Source organism: Talpa europaea, assembly GCF_964194135.1.
Source record: "Talpa europaea genome assembly, chromosome: 4".
NCBI lineage: Eukaryota > Metazoa > Chordata > Mammalia > Eulipotyphla > Talpidae > Talpa > Talpa europaea.
This window is the reverse complement of record NC_140070.1, coordinates 102,140,848-102,154,579: the sequence shown is the minus strand read 5'-3', so window position 1 is coordinate 102,154,579 and position 13,732 is coordinate 102,140,848. Positions and strand designations below refer to the sequence as shown.

Sequence of the window (13,732 nt, the reverse complement as noted above, 5' to 3'; positions counted from 1 at the left end):
TATACTTCAACCTTTAGAAAAGAAATTGACAGTGTGTCATGAAAACATGACAAGTCATGATCTAACTCCCAGATTATCCCTGCTCTTAGTATACTTATTTGCTTTCTTTTCTTTGGTCTGAATAAGTGCAGTTAACCGTATGAATTTATTAGAATTCTATCAGAAACTTATATTTCAAAGGGTGGAATTCAGGGCTATGATAGAATAACCTGCTTCGCAATTTTCAGTTTTGCTTTTTAAGTATGAACTATGAGCATTTTACCTTTGTAACCATTTTTATATTCAGTTCTATTCAGTTCTTTGGCATTAAGCACATTTGCATTGTGGTACAACCATTACCACCATTCATTTCCACAACTTTTCCATCTTCCACAACTGAAACCTTGTACCTAACTCCCCACCCTTCAACCCACCTTTGACAACCACCATTCTCCTTTCTTTCTTTGAATCTGACTACCTCTCGGAACCTCATATAAATGGAATGACACAATTTTTCTTTTGTGCTGGCTTATTATTCCGTTTAATATCTTAAGGTTCATTCATGTTGTAGTACTAGTGTGAGGATTTCCTTCCTTTTAAGACTTAGTAATATTCTGAATTCACATATCTCATTTTGTTTAGCCATCAACTTTTTATTCTTACCTAAACAATAATGTTGTATTAACACAACAATGTTTTATACTGCTTTTGTTTAAAATTTTAAAATAAATTTAATTGTATGGATTCAGTCTGAAAATTTCTAGTGTTAGATGTAGTGTGTAGTCTATTGACATGTAATTATTGATGTAATCGATTTAAATTTATTATCTTTTTTTTTGTAATTCTACCTCTTTATTTAAAGCAGTTCTTATCTGCATTTTTCTACTTATTAACTATATTTAGGTACTTTAGAGTTTGCAAGATATATTACAGCAGCTTATTTTCAAATAATTTTATACAACTTCTTAATATAAGTCATTTTTTCATTTCTCCTTTCTTATAATAAACTTAACTTCTGCTAATATAACTATTATAAACTCTGCTATGTAGTTAGTGTTTTTGCTTTAAACAACTTTCAGAGCAATCAAAAAACCAAAAAAGTGTCTTTTCTATCCATTTTCTTTTTTATCACTTTTGGCATTCTTTGTTCCTTGTAGTTAATTAATTCAACAACCATTTGTTAAGGCCTATTATATAACAGGACTTCTGCAAGGGTTTCAATATGTAGAATGCAAAGGGAAATTTAGTCTTTAATTTCAGATGGCTTAGAACTATGCTGGAGAGGTGTGAAGGAGCCATTTTAGATTATGTGTCAGGTGTGTGGGAACATGGAGGAAAGCACTGCCATGGTGGTTAAGGAACAGAGGTCAGGAGTAGCTTTATGCATATTTTATGAACTTGAACCCTAAATGGAACAAAATGATATAAATTATAGACCTGAATTGCATCATTATAAGAACAAGATTTTAACTTTGGGATACATGACCCCATAGTTTCACGTTAAACTATATTTCTGTCATCCTGCTCAATTGTATAAAACTTAAATTTGTCTCTTGTATCAACTTTGCTGCAATCATTTCTACTTTAGGTGGTTTAATATTAGCTGCTGATTACTCTCAACTTGAACTGAGGATCTTAGCTCATTTATCTCAGGATCGACGTCTCATTCAAGTATTAAACACTGGAATGGATGTTTTCAGGAGTATTGCAGCTGAATGGAAGATGATTGAGCCAGAGTCTGTTGGGGATGATCTGAGACAACAAGCAAAGCAGGTGATCTTGGTTGTTGTTATTTATATATATATATATATATATATTTATTTATTTATTTATTATAAATTTTATTTTTATATTCTATACAATTGTGACCCCCTTATTTTGACCCCAATCCCTCCCCTCCCCGCCCTCCACCCCCAATAGAGTGTCTCTGGTTCATAGTTGTTTGTTGCTTTTGATTTTTACTTTCTTGTAGTTATTCTTTTTCCTGGTCCCTTATTTAAATTTTCTAGATTCCTGCTATGAGTGAGACCATCCGGTATTTTTCTTTCTCTTTCTGGCTTATTTAGCTGAGCATGATCCCTTCCAGCGCCATCCATGTTGCTGCAAATTGCATGTGTTTATCTTTTTTGAATGCTGAGTAATAGTCCACGGTGTATATGTACCACATCTTCTTGATCCAGTCATCTATTTTTGGGCATTTGGGTTGTTTCCAAAGCTTAACTATTGTAAACAGTGCTGCTATAAACATAGGGGTGCAGGTGCTCTTTGGAATTGATGTTTCTGTGTCTTTTGGGTAAATATCTAGGAGTGGAATTGCTGGATCATATGGAAGCTCTATGTTTAGTAGGTCCAGAAATCTCCACACAGCTCTGCATAGTGGTTGGACCAGTTTGCACTCCCACCAACAGTGCAGGATAGTTCCTTTTTCTCCACACCCTCGCCAACATTTGTTGTTGCTAGTTTTTTTTAATATGTGCCATCCTCACTGGTGTAAGATGGTATCTCATGGTAGTTTTGATTTGCATTTCCCTGATTACAAGTGATGTTGAACATTTTTTCATATGCCTGTTGGCCATTTGCATTTCTTCTTCAGAGAAGTTTCTTTTTAGCTCTTCTGCCCATTTTTTGACTGGATTATTTTCTTTGTTTTTGTTAAGTCTCATCAGCTCTTTATAGATTTTTGTGATCAGTCCTTTATCATTAGTGTTGTGTGCAAAAATGTTCTCCCAGTCGGTGGGGTTTCTCTTTGTTTTTGTTATCGTCTCTTTTGCTGTGCAGAAGCTCTTTAATTTGATGTAGTCCCAGCTGTTTATCTTAGCTTTCACTATCACTAAAGCAGGTGATCATAACGAACATTTTTTTAGCATAAGTGAGAGTTTTAATAATTCAAAAGAGGTAAATATTTTGATCACTTGTTGAGGAATGATTTCGCCATCTTTGGATCTTTCAAATTACATTCATCTGAGCCTATCTCATGGTATTATTTATATGTTCCTTTGCAGAGTCAGTAGGAAGATCAGACTGACTTGGACTGGGGCTGATTAGGGTCGGAAAACTGTATGCCTTAGTGGTTGTTACTGTGGTAGTGGCAGTTGTTTGTGTGTGTGTGTTTGCATTTTAAATCTCCTTTTTGTCTGTATTTTCATCTTTCTATTTTTACACATTATTGAACATTGTTGCTTTTTATAGAAAGATGCTTTCTAAATATTTGTTGAAAAGTAAATATTGCTGAAGTGTGGATTATAATTAATAACTGATTGTTTTTTAAATTTTTGAGGCAATTGCTTGGCTAATCCACCTGGGAAACTTCATGCTGTCCTTGCACCTTTCAAACAGTTTTCTGTTAGTTCCTACTACTGGATGACTGACAGGCGCAAAGAACATAGAAAGTCAAAAGCTACATTTATATTATTTCTTGGCCTGAATTAGCACTCATGCTTTCTTACCACATGACCTGTGGGAAATCTGATGCCATTTTCAAGAGATCAGTGTTGTTGGTTGAGCTAAAGCACCACTCTCATCTCTAAGATCCTGTTTTACGTATTTACCTTTCCAGTTACAGCTGTGATTCTTGATTGGCTCTCACCACCACTGCTTATTTAGCAACAACACTTATTTTTCCCTCTGTTTAGAAAGCCAGCTCTGTTTTCTCTAATACCCTCTGAGGTTCTGGACTTAGCAAGAATCAAACCCTAGGTAAAATATATAAAAAATAGTGGATATTTTAATATTTAATCTTTGTAATGACACATGAAATAGGTGCTTTTACTGTCCCAATTTTATTTTATTATTTTTTAAAAGATTTACTTATTTATGCATACAAGCGCTTGTGTGTAGGCCAGAGGGTTGGAGGGTGGGAGGATTCACCATAGACAGAGTGGGGAGCAGAACTAATGAAATACACTACTGAAGGAAGCAGCAGGCAAGACAGGAGAGGTCTACTGTGCCATGTGGGTTAGCTCCCTGACTGGGAATCGAACTGGTGCTGCAATGGCTACTAATAGCTGGATAGTGCTGAGACTTAACCGCTTGAGCCACCAGGGAGGCCCCAGAGTTTCTTTATTAATACATTTGACCATTTCATTCCACTCTCCAAAAAATTTCCTTAGGAGTTTGTGTTTAACCCAAATAAATTCTGTAATTGTGGAATTTCAGGTGGCTGCTGTGAGGGAAAGAGGATACTTATTTTCTGTGAAGTCTTCCCTGTTATCAATCCATGAAGCCTATTCTTCCTTTTCATTAGTCCTCTCCAGGGGCAAGGAGAGTGATGTTTTTAGTGCTTCTCTTCCTGACTCCTAGGTAATTCTTTAAGGAGAAATTAACTGTGAGAAATAGAAAGCTGCTATGAGGACTGCTGAATAAATGACAGAGTCAGAAGTAAATCTTCCCTTTTAAATCACTAGGGTTAGAACCAGAGACACTTTTTGGGGGGTGGGGGCCGGGAGGCGAGGGATTGGGGTCAGAATGGGGCATGTGCAGTTGTATGGGGGAATATAAAAATAAAATTTATTATTTAATAAAAATAAAAAAATAAAATAAATTAAAAAAAAATCACTAGGGTTATATTCTTCATACTGTTGCCCTTCATCTATCCGCCCCTCCTCCCCTCAAAAAAGTATTGCTAAAAAGCAGAAAAGTATCAGCCCCTATATATGGGCTATTGGAAAAGTCATAACCCATTTTTTCAAAGACTATGTCATGACTTTTCTTATAACCCAGTATTTAATCCACCCAAAGCAGATCTAATCATTTCTTTAAATCACTATGAAATAAAATATTTACCAAATTTTAATTATAAGGTAATTTTAATACTTGTGTCTTTTGTTGTTATGATCTATGATTTACTTACCTTTAGTTTACTGAGTATGATGACTCCTTTTCAGATTTGTTATGGAATCATTTATGGAATGGGCACTAAATCTTTGGGAGAACAGATGGGTGTTAAAGAAAATGATGCTGCTTGCTACATTGATTCCTTCAAGTCCAGATACACAGGTACAGAAACCTTGGGGTTAATTATCTTCTAGATACTGTGCTATTTTTTTTTCAATTGTATGTCCACATTATATTAATTTTTTAAAATTTGTGTTCAGGATTTTCTTTTTGTTTTTTGTTTTTTGTTTTTTAAGAATGGAGTCATCACACTCCCAGACTTTATTTATTTATTTATTTAAAGGATTTATTTATTTATGCATACAAGAGCTGGGCCAGAGATGCAGGCCAGAGATGCAGGGGGGTGAGAGGATTCACCAGAGACAGAGTGGGGAACAGAACAGGCAGACTGACTGAAATACACTGCTGAGGGGAGCAGTGGGCAAGGCAGGAGAGGTCTGTCTTGCCATGTTTGTTTCTCCCTGGCCAGGGATTGAACTCGTGCTACAGTGGCTGCGGATTGTTTCATAGTGTGGTGCTTAACCCCTTGCACCACCAGGGAGGCCCCTGTGTTCAGGATTTTCAATTTAACAAGTTTTCATCAGACATTACTAATTGAAAAATATTAACCTTACTTGCTTACAAGTATTTACTAAGATTTTTTTTCCCCCATAAACTAGGGACTGAAGTGGAATAGCAAAATGCAGTTGATATATATGCTATTATGTTAGTGCACGTATCTTATAAAATCTTGAAATTGTTCCGTGCCTGAGGTTTAGATAACTTTAATTTCTAACAGTAAATTATTGTTTAAAGGTATCAGAAATGGTGAGAGAACGGTTATTATAGAGCAATTTTAGAATCATTGTTTTGTTTAAATTATCTCTTTTGGCAGTATATGAAGGTATAATTTATATATTAATAGAATCCATTTTTCAGGTGGATAGTTCTATGAACTATCTCTGAGCTCCCTGAGACTTAGTGGATCTTTAGTACAAGGATGAATGCTGGTATAGGGAATATGAATGTGCTTGAACAATACACTATACATAGTCTTTTTGAATTTTAAGAAGTAGGATGCAGATGTTCCTAGTGAGGTATTTATTTATTGTTAATTTCAGTCAGGTCCTGTTTGGATCATAACATCAATGGTTACAACGAGCTGTTGAAATTTTATAATCCTGGAAATATGATTAAAGAGCAAAAGATCACTAACATGTTCAAAGAACTGAAACAGGAGAAATAGCATGGTCTTAAGATCCTGAAGTGAAACCACTTAGGGTTTAGTACTGCCCTGCTGTTCTGGAGTTTAGTATCATATTTTTGTTGCTGCATTTGATTAAAAATAGAGTTGAATGATGTCATTAATATATTTTATTTTATTTTATTGTAATTATATCATTTATAAAGTCCATTTTATTTCAACTTTCTGATACTAAAAAGCAAACAAAAGTTTATATGCAAAATTTTGATGATATATTATTACTATTAAAACTCATGGAAGGGGGTTGTTATAGCTCACTATATTAAAACTAGTGAATGAGAATAAGGATAACTTTGGCTGTAACTACTGCTATATTTTCTTTGTAGGTATCACTTATTTCATGAGAGATACAGTGAAGAATTGTAGAAGAGATGGATTTGTTCAGACCATTTTGGGAAGGCGTAGATATTTACCAGGAATCAAAGACAATAATCCTTATCATAAAGCTCATGTATGTTAAAATTTTTTTGGATTTTTAACTTTAGTTTTCAAAATAACTTGTGCTTTTCTCACAAAAATATTGGTAATGTCCCTTTTAAGGATCAGTGTCATATTAGATGTATCTTCTCCTTATATAAGGCCTACCAGTTGTTTCATTAGGACCTCTGAAGTGATGGCATATGCCAATATTTGCTGAACGGTCTTCAGGAGACTATTGTAAATATAGGTTCACTTAATAATACTTCACTTAAAGATGTTCTGTTTTGTAATCCTGGAAATATGATTAAAGAGCAAAAGATGACTAACATGTTCAAAGAACTGAAACAGGAGAAATAGCATGGTCTTAAGATCCTGGAGTGAAGGGGGTTGACTTCTTTATGGCTTCCTTAAGATTCTGTTTCAGTAAAGCAATTATGTATTAGCTATGGTGATTAGTTGTAAGTGAACTTAATTCTTACATTTCCTAATTGTTTTTTGTTTCAGATACCATGTACTAATTAAGCAGATTATACCAATTTTTTTTTTTTTTTAAGATTTATCTATCTGTTTATATAAGCACTGGGTAGTCAGAAGCACAGGAGGGTGAGAGAATTCACTGGAGCCAGAACAGGGAACAGAACGGGCAGACTGACTGAAATACATTGCTGAGGGGAGCAGCAGGCCCGGCAAGAGGGGTCTGTCGTGCCATGTGGGACCCTCGCCGGTGGCCAGGGATTGAACTGGCGCTGCAGAGGCTGTGGGCAGCTGTGCAGCCCAGCGCTCAACCGCTGTGCACCAGGGGAGGCCCGATTACACCAATTTGCCAGTGTCTTTGGAGATTAGCCACTCACTGAATTGTGGTATTTTTTGTTTCATTCTACTTTTTTATTTTAAAACCTCTTTTCATCAAAGATTATTAGAATGCCCACAATATTGGTGGAGATCATTCTCTTTTTTTTTTTAAAGATTTATTTATTTATGCATACAAGAACTGGGCTAAAGGCCAGAGATGCAGGGGTAATGAGAGGATTCACCAGAGACAGAGTGGGGAACAGAACAGGCAGACTGAGTGAAATACACAGCAGAGGGGTGCAGCGGGCAAGACAGGAGAGGTCTACTGTGCCATGCGGGTTTCTTGCTGGCCTGCTGGGAATCCAACTTGTGCTGCAGAGGCTGCAGATTGCTTCATAGTGCTGTGCTTAACCCCTTGCACCACTAGGGAGGCCCGAGGCTATACTTAACAACACTTAAAAGATTTATAGATGGGGCCTCCCCAGTGGTGCAGCGGTTGAGCGCTGGGTTGCGAAGCTGCCCCCAGTCTCTGCAGCGCGGGTTCGATTCCCAGCCGGCCAAGGAGAATCCCACATGGTGTGGCAGACCCCTCCTGCCTTGCCTGCTGCACCCCTCAGCAGTGTACTTCGTCAGTCTGCCTGTTCTGTTCCCCACTCTGGCTCTGGTGAATTCTCACCCTCCCGTGCCTCTGACTGTACCCAGTGCTTGTATAAATAAATAATAAATCTTAAAAAAAAATTATTGATGGTATTTAATTACATTATAATTCAGATTTCTTTCTGAGATCATTGGGATTTATAAAAGTTTTCTATATATCTTGTCATTTAAGATCTGTTATAGTCAAAATCTTCAATTTTGTCTGGTATCATATTTGTCCTTCCCCCACACTTTTGGGTGTCAGTGCCCACTACACATTGTATGTCATGAAAAATACCAGCCCCCAAACTGCTAAGTACCTTATGCTAGGAGCTAAACGCCTTCAGAGCACTAATGCTACCTGCCATCTGTAAACTCTGTTGTTCAGTTGAGAAATGAGCTTAGGAAATGGCCCACATGGCCATCAGTTCTGGCAGCTCCTCAGGTGGATCCAAAGTCGCTACTAGAGGAAAAGAGGAGATCTGCCTATGCTTATGGTGGGTGTCTTCTTGCATTCCACTGGTAACATATTGTATAAACCATTTCCATTTAATTATGTAACTTCTGGGCAATGCCATCCTCACTAAAATGTTTCTCCAACATTAACCAAGAAATCATGGCCATAGAGATAACTTCAATTAATAATATCTGATAGCATGTTAATAGGTGCCCCCTCAAATGGGTGGTAGGAGGCATCCATAGGCTCTAATCATAAGCCTCAGTCTACATTCCACAGAAGACTATTGCAGAGAATTTTTCCCCACTACCACTCCAGTTTCTTTTCTATACTGTGTAGACTCAGGCCGTCTTACTGTTTCCCATTTAGCATATCCAGCTAACACTGCTTGAAGATTTATATGCCTTCTGTTTTACTATACTAGATAGGAGAAATGTTTCCAGTCAGTTACAGTGCACTCCCCATAATGCAATCAGGTAAAAGAGATACAACCACTTTGCATAAAGCCTGCTTAAACATATAAACATTTACTTTGTACCTACAAATTTTCACTGAGCTTCTTTGCCTTTTTTTGGATATCAGAGGAAAATTTTAAACATTTCACCAATAAATAGAACTTTATTTTAAAGGTTTTAATAGTGTCTATATCAGATAAAGTTAAGTTCTCTATATATATTTGCGTAGGTCAGAGTTTCTGTCGCAACTTCTCAACTCCATTGTTGTAGTATAAACAGTCATAAACAAGTGAATGTGGTTGTGTTCCAATAAAACATTATGTACAAAAACAGGAGATGGGCCAGATTTGACCTGCAGTTTGCCCACCCCCTGGTCTAACTGGTCCTTTTTTAAAAAAGATTTATTTATTTATGTATACAAGAACTGGGGGAATAAACTCAGGCCACAGTGGTGATAGCATGAAAGTGCTGAGACTTAACATATACACTGCCAGGGAGGCCCCCTAACTGATCTTTCTTTGAATATACTCTGCCTGTTTTACTCTAGGTTGCTCTTGATATGGTTTTTTTTTTTTCTTATCTGTTTTCTAGCAGATTTTCTATGATGCCTCTGTGTGTGTTTAACTCATATGCCTATACATGGGAACATAATTTTAATTCATGCTGCTTTGAGGGTGTTAGGACTTCCTGAATCTACAACTTGATAGCTTTTATTGATTGGGAAATTACTAAACATCTCTTCTTCAATTATTGCTGCATTACATTCTCCCCTCTCTCCAGGAACTCCTTTTATAAACTTAAAATCTTCTTATTTCTCATGTTTCATATTTCTTCTTTAGTATTTTCCATGTCTAGATTTCATCTTGCATGGTTCTGCATTTTATTTCAGCTTCCTAGCTTGCTCTTCAGTTCACTGTTGAGCCCAACTATTTTAAATAATATAGAACGTTTCTAGTACTCCAGACTTTTTTTTTTTTTAAAGATTTATTTATTTATGCATACAAGAGCTAGGGTACAGGCCATAGATGCAGGGGGTGAGAGGATTCACCAGAGACAGAGTGGGGAACAGAACAGGTAGATTGACCAAAGTACACTGCTGAGGGAAGCAGCTGGTGAGACAAGAGAGGTCTGCTGCGCCATGTGGGTCTGCTGCGCCATCCCCCTGGCCGGCCGGGGGATCAAACTTGTGCTGCAGAGGCTGTGGATTGCTTCATAGTGCGGTGCTTAACCCCTTGCTCCACCAGGGAGGCCCACTCCAGACTTCTTTATGGCTTCCTCCAAGTCATTGCTATCCTCCCCACCCCCACCATGCACACACACCAAACTACAAAGAAAGCACTGTTTAAGTGCCTTAAATTCTGTTCTGTTTATTTTTCAGTTCTAGACTTGCCATTTTGTTCTTATTTTATTGTCTTTTATATTCCTGAATATATTATCATTATTTTGTAATATAATTAAAGTTTAGTTATAGGCCATAGTCTGATTAATGTCCTACTTTTATCCCAGTAGTGTTTAGAATGAATTCAATAGCATCTGACAAAACAACATTTAATTAAAAAGAAAGTTCTTTTTTGTGCTGGAAGTTGGAGGTAGGCCAGGTGATAGCAACGGATAATGTTAGACTTTCTCATGATAGATAGAACCCTCCTGTTAGTAGACCCTTCCCATTTCCTGAGATGTTTTGGAATACCGGGAGTGATCTTCATGGCTAGGTTACCCCTTGGGTGTTTGTCCAGACCCCCATGCCTACTGCCCTAACATGATCACTTTAAGTAAATGTAGTTGCTGCAAAGCCCATGGCAGCAATAGTTTCAGGGACTCTAACTAGGAATCTAGGATCTGCAGTTTCACTAGCAACCATTAATTAGCCATAGCAGCCCATAAAGGGGGCTCCAGACTTTCTGGAACTAAATTCTATGTAGGACCAAAAGGCCACTGAGAAGAGGGATATGCTTGGAATATTCCAATCCACATTATAGAGACTGATATTCTACTTTTAACTATTTAGGATTAAGGGGAGGTACCTTTTTTTAAAAAAAAGATTTATTTATGTATATAAGAATGGGGGTACAGGCCAGAGGTGCAGGGGGTGGGATGAAAGGATTCACCAGAGACAGAGGGGGAGCAGAACAGGCAGATCTACTGAAATACACTGCTGAGGGGAGCAGTGGGCAAGACAGTAAATGTTGGCTGTATCAACCTGGCCGGGGATTGAACTCGTGCTACAGTGGCTGGTGCTAGCTTGATAGTGCTGAGACTTTAATCCCTGTGCCACCAGGGAGGCCCAAGGGGAGTACATTTTGAGGAGTAAATCCTTAAGAGTGAAATCTGAAACTGCTGGAATACCAGTAATGTAAGTCTACCAAATAAAATAATTTTCATCTACTAAATATTTTAAGCATAAAGCGGTTTTTAGTTAGCTGAATTTTAAAGATTTCTAAACCAAAATATTCCTGAATATTTATTTAGTCTATCCTCATGTAGAAAATAGCCAAGAATCTAAAGACCTGGATCATTCTAATTCTAGTACTTTTTAGGATGCAGCTTAATATTTGATGTCCTGGCTCCGTCTTGGTTCAGATTTCCACTTGCGTTTGCAGATGTGACCATGGTCTGTGGACAGTGGTTATGAAGCTGTGTTGCTGTATCTGATGCAGCACCTGTTACTGTTTTTCATAGGCTGAGCGTCAGGCTATCAACACAACAGTCCAAGGATCGGCAGCTGATATTGTCAAGGTAGCCACAATTAACATTCAGAAGCAGTTAGAGACCTTCCACTCAACCTTCAAGTCACATGGTCATCGGGAGAGGATGCTCCAAAGTGACAGAACAGGTTTGTTCATAGATTGCTATTATGTGGTGAGAATAATTGTAGAACAGAGGGAAGTGTTTTATATATTGTTTCTCAGCAGTCCTCATATGTCTTAGTTTTGTGATATTTTCACAACCTTAGGCTCCAAAGAGCTTTTGTTTATGTGGTTTATATCTACTCATAGTTACTATGCTAGAAATTAAAACAGGGATTTTAAAACTTTTGTTAACATGTAATAATAATAACAACAAAAATAAGCAACTCATATTAACACATTGCTAGGAAATACACATTGCTAGGAAATAACACATTGCTAGGAAAATACATTTTTCACAACCGAAGAAAATTGGTGATAGGAAACTTTATATTTCTACAAATCTCTGGCTTAAGAAAAGACAGTGAGATTTTACCTACTTCTGCATCCAGTCTGTTATAATATCGCACGTCCTGTCCAGTTTGTGGGACAGTGTGGGATTTCCCAAGATGTGAGACTTTCATTGCTCAAACCAGGATGGTTGGTCCCATTGCTGTGCCCTTAGGAGAGAATAGACTGCTGTTCAGAGACCCTGATGTGGGGACTCCATGGAAAGAGAAGATTTTTTTTAATGAGAAATAAGTTAGACTAGAGTTTGGAGTAGAGTTCTTCAAGCTCAATTTATTGACTTCTTTTTTAGGTTTCTTTCTGGAGGAAAGTTGGTGGGGGATTTGAGTCACCTGATAGGTAACTGATAGGTGGAGTAGGTAACATCCTGTAAGTTGTTATTTTCCTAATAGCCTTCTTTTAAAATTCCCCAGTTATTCAAAATCTCTAAAAAAAATCCTCCCATTGTGGCACAGTGACATGCTGATGAAGTTTGCTGCTTTTTTCATGGGTTGTAGGATTGTTACCAAAGAACAAACTACAGGGGATGTTCTGCCCAATAAGAGGAGGCTTCTTCATCCTTCAACTCCATGATGAACTCTTATATGAAGTGGCAGAAGAGGATGTTGTTCAGGTATATTTTGCAGTTGCCATTCTGTTGGGAGCTAAGATGGTGTATGTCAGGGTGCCAGCTTTTTCCCCTATGTGTGATATTTATGGAACCCTTCGCTAGCTCCAGGATGGCTAAGCAAATGTAGTCTTTAAGTGTAGAAAAAGAGCTAAGAGGCTTGATTTCATACTGATTCTTGAAGAAATTCCTGATGCAGGGATGTTTTTGTATGGAGAAGTTAAATGAAACTTTCTCTCGCTCTGAGGGTTTCAAAACTGCATATGCCATTTGGCAGACTGCTCCTTTTCAGTATAGACCAGTTTTGGGGTGCTTGAGCACTTTAAATACCATGAGGTGAAGAGTGGGACTCTGTTATCACCTCAGTAGATGTGTTGGGAAACATTCTTTGATTGGGCAAAGAGTTTGTTAATCTTTTTTTTTTTTTTTTTTGGTAGGTAGCTCAGATTGTGAAGAATGAAATGGAAAGTGCCATAAAACTTTCTGTGAACCTGAAAGTAAAAGTGAAAATAGGTGCCAGCTGGGGAGATCTGAAGGACTTTGATGTATAAATGTATAGTTGGTTAAGTCCTAGCAGAGTGTGATCACGTGGAAAGAACAGAAATTACCCTTCAACCAACTTCATGGAAACAAACCCCTCAGGTCTTGATGAACTCTGTTAGTAATTTAATAACTTCAAAACATATATCATCTTTTATTTATTCTCTGTAGCAATAGAAAACCCTTTTTTTGAGGGGCAATACTAAATTTAATCATAATATTTACTCTCAAAGAGTATCTATGGTGCCTTTTATAATTTACTGTGGCTTGCAACAGTTTTATACCACATGCTTGAAGTATGCACTTAGCACTTTGGTCCTCTTCTGTCTGGCTTGAGCTTGGAGGACATGGAACTGCTGGCTCAGGGGTGTGTTCAGCCCTGTCTAGTATTCATATGCTTGTGCTATAGACCTCAAAAGGAGCCATAGGCAGGTAAAGGTTTGGTCTCACAGGCCAACAGGGTTAGGCATTGTGTATGATTTTTCTTCCTTATCAATTTAAGACTACTAAAGTAGT

At 37.4% G+C, this 13,732-nt stretch overlaps 1 protein-coding gene across 1 annotated transcript in view; it reads left to right on the top strand.

Annotated features, from left to right (window-relative positions):
* POLQ (DNA polymerase theta) overlaps nt 1-13,227 on the top strand; it is a gene marked incomplete at both ends in the record, with an annotated part of 71,049 nt that extends 57,822 nt beyond the window's left edge. Inside the window, 6 exons of the mRNA XM_084231648.1 lie at nt 1,568-1,752; nt 4,863-4,974; nt 6,442-6,566; nt 11,555-11,708; nt 12,567-12,682; nt 13,114-13,227. Of these exons, the coding sequence (XP_084087774.1) occupies nt 1,568-1,752; nt 4,863-4,974; nt 6,442-6,566; nt 11,555-11,708; nt 12,567-12,682; nt 13,114-13,227 (806 nt within the window). The remainder of the gene's footprint in view (nt 1-1,567; nt 1,753-4,862; nt 4,975-6,441; nt 6,567-11,554; nt 11,709-12,566; nt 12,683-13,113) is intronic.
* Between the last annotated feature and the right edge of the window lie 505 nt (nt 13,228-13,732).